Here is a 19,655-nt window from a genome sequence, read left to right as displayed (position 1 = left end):
AGAGATGTGTAGTGTGCCAGAGAAGAGAGTCTTCTAGGCTGTAGCTCAGAGAATGATTCTGAGATAGCCAGTAAGGCTTCAGGGAAAGGGGACGTTAGGGACTAGGAATGAGGGCATTTGTAACCTGGGTGGGTATAGGTGTGAAGTTTAGTTCGGTTGTTGTTCTTACAGGAGCGTCGTATGACAGACAAAAGATGAGGCTGGGAGAAAGAAGCAAAGCCAGGTTATAGTGGGCAAGTCACTAAAGCCTGTGAATGCAGATACCGTGCGTAAGCGATGTTCATATATCCAAGGTGTGCACATCATGAGTGACTGCAGCCGCTGGGTGGTGGTGGCAGCACACGCCTTAAATCCCATCACTCCGGAGGCAGAGGCAGGTAGATCTCTGAGTTTCAGGTCCATCTGCTTTACAGAGCGAGTTCCAGCACAGCCAGAGCTATACAGAGAAACCCTGTCTCTGGAGGAATGGGGTGGGGAAAAATGACTGTAGTACTTCAGAAAAAAAAATCACTCCTTGACCTTGTGAAGAACAGAGTTGAGGGACAAAACTAGAGGAAGGAAAATCAATGAAGAGGCAGTTGTTGTCACCAGCAAGAGATGAAGACCTGAACCAGGCCAAGGAAGGGTGGAAGAGAGAGACTGTTGGAGCCTGATTTAGGAGGTGAACTAACTGGTTTTGTTCCTGTTTAGTCTGTCTCTGCTTTCAAGACTGTACACTTCCTGAGGTCAAAGATATGCTTTCTAAGGGAAACCTCTGAGTGAAGAGCTTCAAGTGGTCATTGCCTGTGAAGAGTTGGAGAACCAGTCTCCTCCAGGGATGCATTCTCATATGGGTCATCCATGGATACATGTATAAACAAGCAAAGCTAAATGGACCCAGAGGTCATACATATAACAATAGTAATTTTTTCAAAGATGATAAATTTGTCAAGAGGGGCCCTGGAGGAGCTGGGGGTGGAGAAGTAAGAGTGATGTAGATGCAGTATTTATATATAAAGTTTTGAAAAATGTATAAACCAAACAAAACAAGAAAAAAAAGAAACATCCACGACCTAGTTAGTACCTGACAAACAATTACTTGATATGCACCTGTTCAATGCCAATATAAATTTAAGAAATTAAAAGCTTACACCCCTGTCTCCTGAGAGCATATAGCTTTGAGAGGCCCTTTTGTGAATCAAATTGTCTGTGCAATGTTTGAAGTATAAAACACGTGTATGTATATATCATTAGTGCCTCTTATTTTATTTAATTAATTTATTCAGATTACATCTCAATTGTTATCCCCTCACTTGTATCCTCCTGTTCCTCCCTCTCTCCCTCTTTCCCCCTATTTTCCTCCCCTAGGTCTACAACAGAAGATGACCTCCTCCCCTACCTGATAGATAGGCTATCTATCAAGTCTCATCTTGGTTGTCTGCTTATCCTTTCTCTGAGTGCCACCAGGCCTCCCCACCAAGGGGAAGTGGTCAAATATGGGGCACCAGAGTTCATGTCAGAGTCAGTCCCCACTCTCCACACAACTGTGGAGTTCCCTGATGGAATTTTGGGGCTCACTTGTATACATTATCATATCTGCAAATAGGGATGGTTTGACTTCCTCCTTTCCCATTTGGATCCCCTTGATCCCCTTTTGTTTTCTTATTGCTCTGGCTAGAATTTCAAGTACTATGTTGAAGATACATGGAGAAAGTGGGCAGCCTTGCCTGGTCCCTGATTTTAGAGGAATTTCCTTGGGTATCTCTTCATTTAATTTAATGTTGCCTATTGGCTTACTGTATATAGCCTTTATTATGTTTAGGTATGTGCCTTGTATCCCTGATCTCCCCAAAACTTTAAACATGAACGGGTGTTGGATGTTGTCAAATGCTTTTTCTGCATCTAAGAAGACGATCATGAGGTTTTTTTTCTTTTAGTTTGTTTATATGGTGTATTGCATTGATGGATTTCAGTATATTACCTCCTCTTTGAAGGTCTAGTAGAATTACTGCTTCTATTTCTGTAGGGGAAACAGGACTATATAGTTTGTTTACTTGATCTTGACTCAATTTTGGCAAGTGGAATCAAATAAGAAAGTTCGATTTCCTTTAGATTTCCAAATTTTGTGGCACATATGCCTTTGAAGTAGGATGTTATGATTCTTTGTATTTCTTCAGTGTCTGTTGTTATGTCTCCCTTTTCATTTCTGATTTTGTTAATTTGCATAATGTCTCTGCCTTTTAGTTAGATTGGATAACAGTTTGTCAATCTTATTGATTTTCTCAAAGAACAAGCTCTTGGTTTTGTTGATTATTTGAATTGTTCTCTTTGTTTCAAATTTATTGATTTCAGCCCTGAGTTTGATTATTTCATGATGTCTACTCCTCTTGAGTGTTTCTGCTTCTTTTTTTTTTTCAAGGGCTTCCAGATGTGTTGCTAAGTTGCTTATATGGGATGTTTCTAATTTCTTTATAAAGGCACTTAGTGCTATGAATTTTCCTCTTAGCACTGCTTTCAATGTGTCCCACAAACTTGGGTATGTTTTTCCTTCATTTTCATTGAATTTCAGGAAGTCCTTATTTCTTTCTTTATTTCTTCCCTGACCCAGGTGTCATTAAGTAAAGAGTTGTTTAGTTTCCATGTGTGTGTAGGCTTTTTGTTATTCCTGTTGTTGTTGAAGTCCAGTTTAGATCTGATAGGATACAAGGTATTATTTCAATCTTCTTGAATCTGTTGAGGCTTGCTTTGTGACCTACTATATGACCAATTTTGAAGAAGGTTCCCTGGGGTGCTGAGAAGAAGGTAAACCTTTTGTGTTTGGGTGAAAAGTTCTATAGATATCTGTTAGATCTATTTGATTCATGACATTGGTTAGTGTCATTATTTCTTGGTTTAGTTTCTGTTTCAATGACCTATCCTTTGGTGAAAGTGAGGTGTTGAAGTCTCCCACTATAAATATGTGGGAATCAATGTGTAGTTTAAGCTTTGTTAATAGTTCTTTTCCAAATGTGAGTCCCCTTGTATTGGGAGCATAGATGTTCAGAATTGTGATGTCATCTTGGTTGACTTTACCTCTGATGAGAATGAAGTGTCCTTCCTCATCTCTTTTGATTAACTTTGGTCGAAAGTCTATTTTATTAGATATTAAAATGGCTACACCAGCTTGCTTCTTGTGTCCATTTGGAATACCCTTTTCCAGCCTTTTACCCTAAGGTAATGTCTATCCTTGTGGCTAAGATGTGTTTCTTGAATGCAGAAGAATGTTGGGTCTTGTTTATGTATCTATTCAGTTAGTCTGTGTCTTTTTATTGGAGAATTGAAACCATTGATGTTGAGAGATATTAATGACCAGTGACTGTTAAGTCCCTTGATTTTGATGGTGGTTGCAGTAAAGTTTTTGTGTGGTTATGTTTTTGCGATGGTGTAGTTATCTATTTCCTGTGTAATTTTGGTTGTAGCCTGTTACTTTTGCATGGAGCTTTCCTTATAGTAACTTCTGTAAGGCCAGATTTGTAGATAGGTACTGTTTGAATTTGTTTTTGTCATGGAATATCTTGTTTTCTCTATCAATGGCTATTAATAGTTTCTCTGGGTATTGTAGTCTGGCCTGGCATCTGTGGTATCTTAGGGTTTGCAGGACCTCTGTCCATACCCTTTTGGCTTTTATGGGCTCTGCTCAGAAGTGAGATGTGATTCTTATAGGTTTGCTATTATAGGTTACTTGGCCCTTTTCCTGTGCCACTTTTAATATTTTTTATTTGTTCTGTATATTTTGTATTTTGATTACTATGTTGCAGGAAGTTTTTCTTTTCTAGTCTATTCTATTTGGTGGTCTGTAGGCCTCTTGTATGTTTATATGCATCTCCTTCTTTAAATTGAGGGTATTTTCTTCTATGATTTTGTTGAAAATATTTTCTGGGCCTTTGGAGTCGGGCGTCTTCTCTTTCCTCTTTGCCTGTTATCCTCAGGTTTCGTCTTTTCATGGTGTCCTTGATTTCTTGGATGTTTTGTGTCAGGAATTTTTCAGATTTAGCAATTTCTTTGATGGTTGTTTCAAGTTCTATGATTGTATCTTCTAGTCCGGAGATTCACTCCTCTATCTCTTGGATTCTGTTGGAGAAGCTCGCCTGTGTTGCTTGCTTTCTTCTCTAAGTTTTCTTGTTTCTGTTTTTTCTGTCTGTACCTTTATCATTGTTTCCATTTTCATCTTCAGATTTTGAACCGTTTTATTAATTTCTTTCATCTGACTGTTTGTATTTTCCGAAATTTCATCCAGTGCCTCTCCACAGGCCTCTTTTATGTCATCAACCTGCTTGCCTGTATCTTCCTGCATTTGCTTATGGATTTTATTTGTTTCCTCCATTATCATCTTCATTACTAAGGATTTGAGGTCATTTTTCTTGTATTTCAATTAGATTTGAGTTCTCCAGGTTGCTTTCTTTGGGATAGCTGGGATCTGGAGATGCCATATTTTGGTTTTGTTGTTTGTGTTTTTTACATTGGTCTTTAGTCATCTTGCTGTTTCTGATGTTAGGGAGGTAGCTTCTGGTGTCTTTCACTGTTGTTGAGAGCGGATTGTTGATTAGTGATTGTAGGTGGAGGGCCCCTGCCTGTGGGGATCAGCAAACTCTTCCCTGGGACAGGCAGGTGGCATGGTTTTGGCTCCAGGAGACTTTGCTCCACACCCTGGGCTCCCCACTGGGTCAGCAGAGATAGGTGCTGGTGCTCTGCAGCCCCAGGATCAGTTCAAGGTAGTGTAGGTAGAGCAGGTTATCCTGTGTTTGGCTGGGCTTTAAATACTCTGCCCTCGGGCCTTAGGGTTTTGGGTCCTAGGCTCAGATTACCCTAGCATGCCTGAACCCTTGCTGGCTTCTAGTATTTGTTTAGGTTTCTGTCTGATCCATCCAAGCAGTTGGGCATAGGTTCTGCCCACCAGGGAGAGAGCAGCTACTGCCTTCTGATTGTTGTTGGTTTGCTAGATTTCTGTGCTATCCCCTCAGGCCTGCCCATCCTCTTCTGAGAGTGTGGGAGGCCCTGCTAGGCTGTGGAGCCTGGCTAAGATGACCAATTGTGCAGGACCAGTCTGCTGGGGCGGATTGCTAGGTTTCTGCGGGATCCCTTACAGACCGTGCAGCTGTGGGTGGATAACGTGTCCACAGCCGCCTGGGCCCCCATGTCTGGGATTCACTCCCATATAGTGAGTTCATGCTGTAGTGCAAGGATACAGTTCATAGTTCACTGATGGGTTCTGGTCCAGACTCTGGGGATTGGGCTCCTGTCCTTCGATGACCAGAGGCCAGACCTGCCTGTGGCCTGTACTGTGTAGACTCCTCTCACCTAGTTTTCTCCAGTTCTTGTAGTCTGTGGTTCCCAGTAAGGTCCCTGATCTCCTCCCTGTAGGTCAGATACAGTGCGTGCTCAGCGGTGCCATCTTGGAATCCTCATTAATGCCTCTCAAAAGCTAAATTCCCACCAGTTTTTAAAAATAAATTATAATTATTTTCTTTCTTCTCCATATAAAATGTAGCTTCTAATTTTTGAAGACAGGAAAAGAGCAGACTAGATCTGAGTTAGTTGAAAATCTGTAGCTAAGTGGTAACATTTATTGCTTGTTAAAGTGCTCTTGGATGCTGTGGACGTGAGTGTGCATGAGGCCCTGGGTCTAATCCCTAGCTTTAAAAAGAATTATGTGTGGTAGCCTGTAATCCCAGCACTTGGGACATAGAGACAGAAGTTCAGGTGTTCAAAGTCACCCTGGGAGATAGCTCAGTTGGGGATACAGATGTTAGCTCTCAAACCCAGGCAAACAGTTAACTGAGGTGCCAATTAACATACCTGATACTCCCAGCATCCCTCAGTCCTTACCTGTTACAGGGTCTCCTTGGCTGGCATACCCCACACCCAGCCCTAAATTTCTCTAGTCCAGAGGCTGGACTGGGCTACCCTTCCTTTAGCTGCTTTTGCCTGTATAACCTCGGCCATTTTCGCAGTCAGTCCTATTGGCCTCTTTGCCTCTTGGCAGCTGCTTTTGATTCCTGCTCTCTTGGCCTCTTGGTTCCTGGCTTTGCCATCTTTTCGATCTCCTCTCATGGCCTGGTACAGTTTGCTGACCATGTTCACTCTGAACTCACCCAAAGTCCTCTGCCTGTGTTCTCCCTTATATCTGTAATAAAAACCTCAACCCCTTCAGAGCAATCATGTTTCCCTTTTATTAAATGTAAATCCAAGTAATTGTCAGCACTGAAATAAATAGGAATGTGGACTACATGTATATAAAAATTATGTAATTTCTAAACTAATTTTTTGCATTTCTAATAAAACTTGGCTCAAAACCATCACCAAAAGGAAATATACGTCATAGCCCTATCTGCATCACAATGTATACTCCGGGATGGATGGCCAGGCCTATTTTCATGAAGCAGTCTGATATCTGTTCCTAGCAATGATAACAGGTAGAGGTTTTGCCACCTTTTTTGCTGTTGTTTGTTTGTTTGTTTGTAAGACAGATCCCAGGTTGGCCTGGAATGTTAGATGTAGTTAAGAATGATAGTGAATTTTTAAAGTGTAGGTTGAGGGGAGGGGTCCACTTGTGTTCACAGGTATACTTCTATTTGTACTCCTGTGTTCTGGAGACCAGAGGACAATCTTAAATGCCGTCCTTTTGAACAGTGGTTCTCAACCCACGGGTCACTCGTGACCCCACGGGCATTTGAACAACCCTTTCACAGGGGTCACGTATCAGATATCCACCACACCCGGCTTATTTTTCCTATTTTAAAGGCTAGCCTTATAAGAACCTGCTGAGCCAGGCAGTGGTGGTGCATGCCTTTAATCCCAGGACTCAGGAGGCTGAGGCAGGCAGATCTTTGTGAGTTCAAGGCCAGCCTGGTCTACAGAGCGAGTTCTAGGGCAGCCAGAGCTGTTACACAGAGAAACCATGTCACTCACAAACAAACAAACAAGAGAAAATTTAGAGTTATGAAGTAGCAATGAAAATAATTTTATGATGGGAAAATGTATTAAAGAGTCACAGCATTAGGAAGGTTGAGAAATACCTGCTTTAAAACATATCTGTTTGATTTGGGTCAAGGTCTCTTATTTGGCCTGGAACTCATCTACTAGGCCAGACTGGGAGGCCAGTGAACCTACAGCATCCTCTTGTCTCCATTGAATGAGGAAAAGAAATAAAAGTGCTTCTAGAACTTGGGAGGCAGAGGCAGGCAAGTGGATCGCTGTGAGTTTGAGGCCAGCCTGGTCTACAAAGCTAGTCTAGGACAGCTAAGGCTACCAAGAGAAACCCTATCTTGAAAACCAAAAAAAAAAAAAAAAAAAAAAAAGGATAAATACATTTCTTGTTTATAAGCCTGCAAGTCTGTAATATTTTGTAACAACATTTGCAAGAGTCTGGCAAATAGTTCCCCAGCAGACCTGCCAGCTCAGGGCCACTGTCTTCCTGCCTGTATGTCCGAAGGTTCAGTCTAGTTGACTTTTTGTAGATAGGTCTGTTCTGGACTTATTTGGGTTCCCATAGCGCTCTGTGGTTCTTTTTCTCAGTTCTAATAAGCCCTGGTGTTGTCATCAATAGCTTCAACTGCAGACTTCCCTAAATGGCGCCAGGAGCATTTCTCTAGGATTTTGCTCAACCCTCCAAGTGGGTTGCCCAGGAAAATAAGCCGGTGATGTCACAAGGCACGACACTTGCGGTTCTTCTTAAGTCCCCTTCTGCACAGTCGGAAGTAGGGTCCTGTCCTTTGCTCTCCCAATCCAATTATGTCTTGTGCTCCCCAGGGCTGTACAGAGGTGCTTGCTTTCCGTCAGCCACATCTGCACTCAGGTATGATGGTTTTCTGGCTACGGTTATCTTCCTACGTTTCTTCCCTCTGGGCACTGAGATGCTGTGGGGATGGATGTCTGCACATCTTTAGTTCTCTAGTGTAAGGAGGTGGGGGTAGAGACTCCTTTGAGTCTATTCCTGGAGGATCAAAGGCTTTTTCAAGCTTGATAATGCCTCAGACACTTCACAAGTAGAATGACTTTGCCCAGTTTCCTTATCTTCTGGCCATAAACACATCCAAGCCTTTACTTCCTGGTTTAAAAGCTACCTCTCATTCTTTGAAGTGGCACCATTGCTACCTCTGCCCTTTCTGACCAAATGAAAAGGAAGAACAGAGGCATGACCTTTCACCAAGATAGCGTTTGGAACAGTTCACTTATCAGGCTATGCCCTGTTCGAAGTACAGCTCTTGTTTGTTGCTCTCCTCAAAACCCTATTTTGAAATGAGTATAAACTGTCCATTTATCTAAATGCAGCTATCTAAAAGATTTCCGTCCAAACTTATAAGGAAAGGTACGTAAGGGAGAAGCAAAATCAAGCCTGTGTTGGAAACTCTCATTCCCAGAGGGCTTTGTTTCTTCAGCTCTCCAGCCTGAACAGAGTGCAGCCGTGACTCCCAGGACTCATCGAGAAAGCAGAGAGCAGCGACACAGCTCCAATACACAGAAGCCATGACGAAGACGGCCACTTGCACCTATCACTTCCTTCTTATGAACTGGTACATTTTCCTCTATTATTACATCCCAAATATTGGAAAGGGTGAAGAGAAGTTAAAAGAATTCCACGATGGTACACGTTGGAAGTACCTGACGATCCTTAATCTGGTAAGTCTGTGTCTGGAACCAAGTTATTAGCAGGAATGTGAGAGCTTTCCCATTAGCCACTTTAACTGAACACAAGTCCCCTACATGTCTTCCGTCTTCATGCTTGGGGAGTTTGGGGCTTCCCCTGTTATTCAACAAATTCTCTTTAGCTACTGGGGTGTCTAATTGTTAAATGCTCTTTTTATAAAAGACTCTTGGAGTCCTACTGGGGGACCACAGGCACGAGTGCAAAACACAGAAGAGATTTTGAACCTTGCTTGGCAAAGTCTGTGAAAAGAAGGCAGAGTGTCGCATGTCGTGTAGGAAGTGCGACTTCCAATGGAGGAATAATGTAATTTGACAGCACACACCGACTCACAGATTTATCCAAGAAAAGCAAACACATTTTGCCACCTTCGTCTCCCACTATATATTTTTTTATAGGCTGAAGTTCCATCTGAAAGGAGAGCCAACAGCCAGGACACAGCTTCGACTATTTCAAAACCAAATTTATAACTTAATTTCCTTTTGTCTCCCTAACCTGAGCTAATGAACAAAGTCTGAATAAATGGGAGAAAAACTGACTTGTAAGAAGTATATGTAAAGCTAAAAGCTAAAAATGGCTCCTCCTTCAGACGTGGGAATTGATGTTTCAGCTTTTGTTGTTGCTGTTGCTAAAATACAAAGTTCTGCTGGGCAGTGGTGGAGCACACCTTTAATCCCAGCACTTGGGCGGTAGAGGCAGGCAGATCTCTGAATTCAAGGCCAGCTTGATCTCTATATATAGAGAGAGTTCCAGGACAGTGAAGGCTACATGGAGAAATCTAGTCTAAAAACAAAGAAACAAAACAAAATAAAACAACAACAACAAAAACGCACAGCTCCATGAAAGCAACTGGTCTCAGGAAGCTGCAAAAAATATTCTTGTTTTCAGTATTTATTTTTATTTTATGAGTATGAGAATTTTTCCTGCATTGCCTACATGTGTGCATACATGCCACATATATGTCTGGTGCCTCTAGAAGCCAGAGGGCAGCATCAGATCTCCTGGAACTAGAGTGGATTGTGAGCTGCCCTGTGGATGCTGGGAACTGACGCTGGGGCCTATGCAGCAGCAACAGGGAACCTTAACAACTGTGCTATCTCTCGGCCCTGTGATCATAATATGCTAACCCTTCAGAATCGTCCGCAGCAGCATCCTCATTTTGTAAGCAGACAAGACGCAGGGTGAGAAAAGACGCTGCAAAGCTGAGCAGGCAGAAAGGTTGAACGCAGGTTGAAGAGGCCCTCGTGGCTCTGTCTGCTTTTTTCTGGCCTTGTGTTCACCTCTTGGTATTGGCCTGAATAGTTTGAGTTCTGGACCCAGCTCTCCTGTGCCAGAAAGTGTCAAGGTGCTGTTTGTTTCATTCTTGAGATTTTTATAAGGGAAAAAGTCGAATAATCGGAAAAGAAAACAAAGACTGATTTTGTAGAACTCTAAGAACATGTATAAGTATAAAACAATGAGATTTTTATCTGTGTTGAGTAAACTGGGAGTAGGGGAGGGGAAGGGCACATAGCTATCTGTGTTTAATCCACTAATCAAACTCAGGCTCAGTATGGACATTCTACTGCACAGGACCGCAGAGCAGGACACACTTACCACATAGCTTCAGAAGCTGCCTCCCTGGCCTTCTGGCTTTCAAGGCCACTTCCTCTCCTCATTTTCTGTCTATGGAATGGCCTAATTTTTTTTTCCCAACAGGAACCATTTTTTATTAATTTATTCATATTACATCTCAATTGTTAGCCCATCCCTTATATCCTCCCATTCCTCCCTCCTTCCTGCTTCCTCCTACTCCCCTCCACTATGTCTGTGACTGAGGGGGAACTCCTCCCCTTATATATGCTCATAGGGTATCGAGTCTCTTCTTGGTGACCTGTTATCCTTCCTCTGAGTGCCATCAGGCCTCCTAGTTTGTTTTTTTTTTTTTTTTTTTTTAAGTATAATGCTTTTATTTATTTTGTCTGTATGTATGCGTGTGTGCGCGCACCTGTGTGTGTGTGTGTATGCGTGTGCACACGCACATTGGGGCCATATATACCACACTGCATGGGTAGAGATCAAAGGACAACCTTTAGGAATCAGCTCTCTCCTTCCACCATTTAGGTCTTGAGGATGAACTCAGGCAGCGCAACATGCGCCTACTTCATGAGGGTCTCATGACCCAAATCATTTCAGTTTAATCCCACTTCTTGCCTTGGCAAACTAGCCACCAAATCAAATCCCATTTGCTTTTCTACTTTTGGACCCACCTCTCCCTCCACAAACTTCTGCTTGCCTCATCCCAAACTTTTATTAATTTGCATAAGAGGACTGACCATATTAGTTAGGACTGACCATATTAGTTCTGCATAGTCCTTTTTTATCCGATGTCCTCACCCCTCCAATACTCAGGCTAATCTTCTGGTGCTCTTTTTTTTTTTTTCCCCAATTGGTTTCCTTTAAACATCATAACATCTTTGGGGGAAAAAAAACAACAACAAAACCAAACCAACCAACCAACCAAACCCAGACTCATCACTCAGGTCCCCTTCTTCCCAGGAGAGCTAGTATCCTTTAGAGAAGGGTTTTACTGCAGCCTTTCTTCCTCATTTCTCTGCCTATGTCCCCAAACAAAGGCCTGTTCCTCTCTGTTTTGCTGCCTCCACAGAACACTTGAGGTCCCATGTAGAGAAATGATTTCTAGTCCTTCTCCTCACCTTTATGTGAATATACTAAACATTTAAACTCTTACCAGCTCAAAACCAGTTCTGCCTCATAGGCCCTTATCAACCCAAGTCACAATTCCCCATTGTGTTTTTGCCATGAGAACAGGGCACAGGGCGCTCACATGCTAGACTGCTCACTCAGTCTGCTGGCCCCAGTGTGTGAGCAAAGGACCCTGTTGACCCATTAACACCATGCTCTTTAAAATATGATTTGGCAGTGTTCCCCTCCTGACAAAGAAGGGTTGAGTATAATTTAGGGAGCCCATCTAAGGGTAGATCTCAAATAGCTTAATTAATAATGGTTGAGCCTCAAAACCCCTACCTCTTGAGATCTCATGTGTTCATTTATGCGTATCAGTTTTTAACTGATTCATATTTCAATGAAGTCAAGCGACCAGGTTATAGAGGCCTCCTAACTTATTCTAGCTCTCATGTTTATTTTGCTTCAATTTGGTGGCGTCATTATCCAACCCAATGTAGCAGGAATTGTAAATTTTATTATATGTTATTTTAAATGTATGAGTTTTTGCTTATCTGCATATTTAAATGTGTTCCGTGTGTGCGGTGCCTGCAGAGACTAGAAGAGGGTATCAGATCTTCTAGAACTGGAGTTTTGAACCATCATGTAGGGAGGTGCTGGGAACTGAACCCCGAGTCCTCCGTAAGAGCAGCAAATGCTCTTTAACCACAGAGTCACATCTGTAGCCCATCAATGTAGCAGGGATTGCATATCTCCTCTTTTTGTTATACTTTTTGGTTAATCAAACATAACTATTCTAACGCTTTGTAATATGCCGCGTTAATCTTCTGTGTCTTTTTTTCATGTTAGCACACACGCAAAAATGGGTGCCATGGAATTTTCATGCAGATTTTGTTTTTGTTGATCCCCTCCACACTTGCTCTGTCCTCCTACTCCTCGCCCTGCTTGGCACCAGGAGTTCCCGTTTTCCTTTCCTGTCACATACCTCACTTTGCTTCCTCTCTTTCTTTTTTCTTCCGACCCATGGCCTCCCCACCCCCAATCTTTCATTGAGCATTTCTAGTTTCATGACCTAGAGGCTCCACCCATACAGATAAACAGTAACATCTAGAATCTGTAAATGAAGGACACCGTGTGACATTTGTCTTTCTGAGTCTGATATACCTTTCCTCTCAGACATCTTTAATTTCTTACTGGCTGAATGCACTTCCGTGTCCCTGATGAATGACAAAGCCTGTCTTATCACAAGTCAGCTTTCAGATCACTGAGCCATTTTCCTCCTGAAACTGCCCCCAGGGAGTCTGTAAAGAAGCCATGGAAGCTGCCAGAAGGTTGGTGCCTGGTAGAGGGGCACTAGCTAAGAAGGGAAAGATGGAGGGCGAGACAGACAAAGTCACTGCTGACGGGACAAAGAGCTGACCGCAGAGAAAGGGGATGTGCTCTGGTATTTGTGTCAGTGGTGGTTCCTCAGTTCTACTGTTTATCACCTGGGACCCAGGCTAAGGACTCGATGCCACTGATATCCACCTTTGTTAAGTAGGGACAAAACCAGAAGCTAACAGCGTGGCCATAATCTTAGAAGGCCAGCAGCGTGGTGTAAGCCGAAAGGAGAGAAGACAGAAGAGACCTGGAGTTCTTGGAGTCATCTCGTGTTTGGCAGGCAGGCATGGACAGTGTAGGATGAAGTGACTTAGTGCAACACAGGTCTCCTGGGTAAGATCTTAGTGGGTGATGGATCGACATGAAAGCCAACCACACGTGCTACATCCGTACTACATTACCCATGGCTCCTGTGGATGCCTCCCCACACTACACTCTCTGCCATTTCGCTGGGAGAAGCTATCTGTTGAGACACCCTTCTCTCTGCTAGAGCTGTTTGGGTAGACTTCCTTGACACTGGGGCTTTGGGAGAGGTACAGCTTCAGATTCGAGCAGAGAACAGCGAGTCCTACCAAGCGAGGAAACCCTGCACAATTTTAGTTTGCCTCTGTTGGCTCAGCCCACGGAGTACCCAAGTCCTTCACAAGTGTGCTTCCTTGTCTCCTTCACTCCCTTTTCATCCAAGAACTGTCCTCGGCCCTAAGGGACACTTAGTGAAGATGGGGGGGGGGGCCTGTCAGCCACTTCTTGTTGTGCAGGTTCATTGGGCTCGTTCAGATTTCCCACTTTTAGGAGCCTCCAGGTGAAACTCTGAGAGTCTGCCCCTCATCTTGCCCACATCTCTTGCACCAATGGGCACGAGCCTCCCCTCCCCTTCCATCCCCTTCCCTCCCCTTCCCTCCCCTCTTATAAAGCTGCCCAAACCTAGAACCCTCAAGCTTTCAGGGTGACAGCCATGTGATATCATGGGAAATGTCCTCAGAAAGGATGATTCAGGGCCAGAGGCAGAGAATTCCCCCTCCCTGCTGGCACAAGCTCCAAGGCAGCCTACAAACAGTAGAAAGGTGGGGTTCTATCTATATTATGACGTCCACTTTGATACCTAGAGGGAAACCCTTGGTTTCCATCACTGAGTTTAGATCTTAGTCTGTGAAGCCCTTTAGCTTTACAGGGTCCAAAAGACGAGGGGGTGATGTTACTGGCAGGGATGCTTACAGTGACTGGCTTAGCTCTCTTGGGTAGCGGAAGGGATTAGAGCTGATAGCCCATAGGGCAAGAACATCCCCCAGCATCCAAGTAAAGTGCCTAGAATGTATTGAGTAGCCAGGGCGGACAGCATCTTGGTAAGTTCTTTAAACCCGATGGAGAGATCTGGGAAGAGAAGCCTGGCTTCTGGAGGCAGAGCGCTGGCTGCCTACTTACTTACTGTGTGTTTTTTTTTTTTTTTTTTTTTTAAGTGAGTTACCTAACTTTTCCACATCTCGGTTTGTTCCTGTGTGCCACCAAGGAAAGCGTGTCCTCCCACCACCCCAGAGCTGAGAGATTCATTCCACAGCTCCCAGATGGTGTGTGGGCTTCTGATGGGTCACAGGTGATCTCTCCTCCCCGAAGAACTCTCAACAGAAGGAAGCTGCCTCCTAGGGGCTTTAGCTCCTTCCCTGGGCGTCGCCAAAGGACCCACTCCAGGGAATCTCCACGCGGCTGCTCAGTATGGGAGCTCCTCTAGCACCGGTGCTTCTCCCACCCTGTCACAGATACTTCAAAGGCATTATCCTCAGTGAATTCCCTATAGACACATGTGGGAACCACACGCCATTTCCTACTCATCCTGCCTTCCAACCCATGAATATCAACATACAGAAAGTGTTCCTTCCTCCTCCTAGTCCTCTTTTTCTCTCTCTCTCTTTTCCTTATTCCCAGTAAAGGCAAACTGACCTAGAACCACTCCTGGCCTGTACTGTCACTAATACAGTTCTGGGTTCCCACTGGCTCTCCCGGGGGTGGGTGGGCGGGGGGAGGCGGTGCTGGCTGAATGAATTGGTAACTAGAATGTAGTTCTAGTTGGTGTGAGCCACTTGCCAAGAAACCTATCCCCCTGTGGGTTGCTCTATTCCAGGAAACCCTGCTGCTTATATGAAAGCCATTGTCATTAGTTATACAGCCTTGGCCAAGGCTTCTTATACACTCTTAACCAACACATTTCACAACACTCTTGGTCTCTCTATTTTCCTCCTCATTATTCTAAATTGTGTTCTTTATATTATTTGTCCTCTTGGTTTTGCTTGTTAAACTCCCTTGTTTAATCTCAAGGGAATTTTGTTGTTGTTGTTTTAAGTTCTTCTTTTTTCTCATTTACTTTTTTTGAGTACCCTCCCACCCCCCACCAAGACAGGGTTTCTCTAGGTAGCCTTGGCTGTCCTGGACTTGCTTTGTAGACCTCACGTAGATCTTTCTGCCTCTGTCTCTGCCTCTGCTTCTGCCTCTGGAGTGTAGGATCAAAGATGCACGCCACCAAGCCTGGCTGTTTTGAAATTGTTATGTATGAATAACTGTATTTATATATTTGCCACTGCCTCTCCCCTTCCAACTCCCCCACGCCCACTGCCACTCCCTTTCAAACCCACGACTCATTGAGTTATGGCTGTTTTACACCCACCCACACCACTGAGTCAACAAATTCATGTGGAGATCTGTTTAGGGCTGACCAGCTGGAATAGGATAACCTCTCCGGGAGCTCATCCCTAGAGAGAACGGATGTCCCCTCCCTCAGCACCCACTGATGGATCCATCACTTGTGGTTCTTCACCTAAGGGTGGGGCCAGCCGTGTGAAGTTTCCCCGCACCCACTTTGGCATGTCAACAGTCGGTATCACTGTGGGTACCTTATAAAGACAGCTGTATTGTTGCAATTACATAGGTGAAACTTCGGCTTCTTCCTTAACCTAAATGCACATGAGCAGTGGGCAGGATTGTACACTTCACACCAGCCCAGATAGCCCAGATAGCCCAGATAGCCCAGATAGCCGAGGATCCTGTGCATGGCCCCAGTTACCTGCGCCCTCTCCACTACCTCCAGATGAGGCATCTGTCCTGGTTCGTCCTCTGTTCTCTTTAATTCTGGAATAGGCTTTCAGTGTGAGAGGGTTGCATCAGGTTGACGAAGGGAAAGGAAAGTCCCACTGTGGCCGAGTCAGGCCCGCAGCCTCGAGCTTGGCACTGGACTGCTTGACTCATCCAGCAGGAGTCATAATGTCTTGTTCAGGGAACTTGTGGAATCTCCCTCTCTGGAATTATTTTTTTTTTTCTTAATGGAAGAAATTTTCATTTCCTGGGCTTGTTTAAAAGGGCTTTGGCTTCAGGGCAAGGAAATAAACTTGTTGACTTAGAGAGGGTAAGTTTCCATGACTTTAAGATGCTTGTGGATTTGGGAAGACATGGAATGTATAAACTAAATATCCTTCAGCTACAGGTTTTTTTTTTTTTTAAATCATATTAGTTATTTTTTTTTTAATGTAAATTCAGCTCTGTCACTGGTGGTAAGTTTGTTAGCTAGCAACAGAAACAAGAGACAGCTAACAAATTTAGAGCAGCAGCATTTCGTGGAAAGGCCCAGAACATTCCACTGGAATAGAATCAGGGAAGAGCCAGTAGAAAAGATGAATCAGAAAGCATCAGCTATGAATAGGCTTTGACTAGCAGGACATTAGGAAGCCTGCTTTCCTGGGAGCCAGTGTCCCAGGATAGTACATGAGTGGGTCACTATCCACCTGTGTGAGCATTGGAGATGATCCAATGTGCCCTCAACACCCCTCAAGACTTCCTTGAATTTATGTGTATGTGTGTGTATATACGGATTGTGTGTGTGTGTGTGTGTGTGTGTGTGTGTGTGTGTGTGTAAACATTGTCTTTTTTTTCCTTTGTGGATGAGTAGATCACTATTCCTCTGGATGACCCGTGTTGCTTCAAGTGTGTCCTTGAAACCTCTCAGGACTCCGTAGAACTCTTGGCTTCTCACACCCTTTATCCTCCAACTCTGGCCAGCCCCTTTCCACCCCACTCTAGCCAGTGTCTGCCTTGATATCACACTAGTGCCATCCTCTCCGGCACCCCTGTGGGAACTGCAGCCACCCAAGTATTCCTTGTTGGTACTGATGTGCATGCCAGGCCTTGCATCAATGGTGGCACTGAGTTGGCGGTGGGAGATGCCAGTGTGGCATATGTTTGCAAGATGATGTGTGAGCTGGGGGTGGAGGGGGAGAGGTGATTGACACATTTACAGTAGGGAGCCAATTTGTTTTGATGAGGAGAAACCACGGAGGAGCTGAGTAACATGTGTTCTTCCTCAATCTGACTTCCGCACTTGGTGGCTGAGAGGGGTGAGGAAAAGGGTGGGCATGGCTTCCTGGACATTGGGTAGTATGGATTTCCCTCTATGGGTGGAGAGAACCTCTCAAAGAGGAGGACCTGTGTGTGTGATGAATTGCTGTGTTGCTCAGCAGAGCCTATAGCCCAGGATTGCTTCTGCAGGTTAAGGCAGCAAAGGGCTGCAGAGGCCTGAATATCTGGAAGCGAAACTGGGGCTGAGAGAGCTCTGTGGATGGGGAAAGGAGGAGGGAGAAGAGAGACCTTTCTGTTAACCGTGTGCAAAGGATTGCACACCAAGAATTCTACAGTTCTTGGGCTTAGTGCCAAGAGCACCACCAGCAGGAATTAACATTCTGAAGGAACCTTTGCTTGGCATTTAGAAGCTAGGCCCTTTCCCTCCTCCCCCACCCTTCCCTGACACCCTCTGCCCTTGGGAAGTCTCTTCCTCACCTAGGAGGCCAGGAGCCTTGGGACTGTCACCCAGGTTGTGTTTTCTACTGCATCTGCCTCTGCTACCTCGGATAACCCTTACCTCATCCTGAGTTTTACGTGAAGAAACTTCCTAGCATTTGTGTGCTGCTCATGGCTCCCTTAGCAATTTCATTCCACCTTGACTACCTAGATTTTCTCCCTCGAGCCACATCTCTTTGGGACCACCTGGTCTGTATTCCCAAGAGGAGGTTTTCCTAGACAGGTGAGCTTCTGTCTCAGCTCCCTAGGATCAGGATAACCCAGGAATGTGGCTAGGCAGAAGGCTCGGCTGGTCAGGTGCCTGACCACAAAGGTAAGGACCAAATGTTCATCTTGAGCATCTACACACACACACACACACACACACACACACACACACACACCCCACCACCACCACCACCACCACCACCACCACCACCACCACCACCACATACATCCAAAAGAAAATAAAGCAGCCGTGGGAAGATTTATAGCCCCCCCACCCCCCGTACCTGGGCTGCACCCCCAGGCCCATTAAAGGGGAATCTCTGGGGTAGAAACTGGGTATTGCTTTTTTTTTTTAATATTGTATTTAATTACCCCAGTCATGTAGAATTGTCACTCCTTTGACTTCTGACAGAATTTTGTGGGACCTGCTCAAGAAATCTGATGTTTCTTAAGTCTGGTTCAAGAACCAGGCTCTACAGCCTTGGGACTTGAAGCAAATTTGTTTCTCTCTCTCTCTACCCTGTTTTCCTGTCTTTAAGGTGGGGCTGGGAGATTAATACTAGCACATCATGAGAATTGAAAGTGAGTCTCGAGTCTGGCAGGTAACAAGCCATGACCAAAAAGCCAGCTGTTGGAGTTCTGAGTCATCTGTGTGACCCATGAAGGATGGGTATCTAATCCAGAGACCTACCCACATAAGGATGCCTTAGCGTGCTTTAAAAATCGCCACTCACACACACCTTTCCAGGGGCTTTCTGAAACGCTCCAGGCAGCATACCTGCTGCCAGTCTGAGAGCACAGCTGTGAGTCATATCCACACCTGCTCTCCCCCCTCCCCTGGCCCCCCTTCATGCCTTGGCCAGGAGTGTCCTGAAGCCAACTTTAGATCTTTACCCAAGTCTAGACTTCAGACACTGTTCCCCAACAGCCAACTTGGATCAATTATTAACCCAGCTCCCTGAGCACCATAAATTTCCCATCTCATACTCTAGGCTAGACTCCAACTGCCCCTCCCATGCCAACGCAGAGCATCTGAGAACTGAGATGACTCCTAAGGCAAACATGTTTCAAACTCAGCCCAATCTCTAGATAGTCAGCACCAACCGGCCATTAAGTTAGCAGCCATAACATTGTACAAAACACCAAGACCACAAAAGGCTCAACTTCTAGGCCATGCTGCAGGCTTAGCATGTGGAATGCAAAGGCCCGATAGGCTCTAAAACACAAGCTTCTTGGTCACAAGTATGACATTGCAAATATAAAGTTTCACACTATATAACTTGATTTCACACACAAAATTATTTTTTAAAATATATGGTTATAGGGTTACCTCCAAGCTCTTTTTAAGAGGTAAAAGTAAAAATTAAATGGCTTCTGTGTGGATGCTTAGCCTTGTCTCCATTATGCGTCAATATTTTAACATCTGGACAAGAAACCCTTGATCCAAAATATTGCTAGTGCCGAGCGTTTTGGATAAGGGGCCTTCAGTCTTACTTGAGGGAAAGAGGCTCTGCTTCTCTCTTGCCTTGCCTCAGGGACCTCACAGAACTTAGCAGCTGCCAGAACTCTGGAGCCTTACTTCCTGGATCCCGTGATTTAAAAGCCTCCAATTGTCAGGGGGCTGCATTGCCTTCTTGCTCTGATGAGGGTGGCATCACAATCTGCGCTTTCCTGGAGCAGGACAGAGCACTGTCCTGCTGTCCATGATGGTTTTCTTAGTGTGAGTTCAGGGTGTGTGTGTGTGTGTGTGTATGTGTGTGAGAGGGAACATGCTCATGTACGTATGTGCATGTATACATGCATGTTCATATGTGTGGAGGCCAGAGGTCAACCCAGAGCTCACCGCTGATTAGACTGTCCAGCAAGTGATTTCAGGGGTCTACCT

At 44.6% G+C, this 19,655-nt stretch overlaps 1 protein-coding gene across 3 annotated transcripts in view; it reads left to right on the top strand.

The window, feature by feature from the left end:
* Positions 1-19,655, top strand: part of Adtrp (androgen dependent TFPI regulating protein) — a 90,694-nt gene that overhangs the window by 18,800 nt on the left and 52,239 nt on the right. Inside the window, exons 1-2 of one of the 3 annotated variants that reach the window (XM_051170462.1) lie at positions 8,181-8,326; positions 8,397-8,637. In XM_051170462.1, the coding sequence (XP_051026419.1) occupies positions 8,485-8,637 (153 nt within the window). In that variant the 5' untranslated portion in view covers positions 8,181-8,326; positions 8,397-8,484. Of the gene's footprint in view, positions 1-8,180; positions 8,638-19,655 lie in introns of those variants that run through there. The other 2 variants (XM_051170454.1, XM_051170446.1) reach the window with 2 other exon arrangements.

This window comes from Acomys russatus, chromosome 3, assembly GCF_903995435.1.
Source record: "Acomys russatus chromosome 3, mAcoRus1.1, whole genome shotgun sequence".
NCBI lineage: Eukaryota > Metazoa > Chordata > Mammalia > Rodentia > Muridae > Acomys > Acomys russatus.
This window is presented reverse-complemented; position numbering and strand designations above follow the sequence as displayed.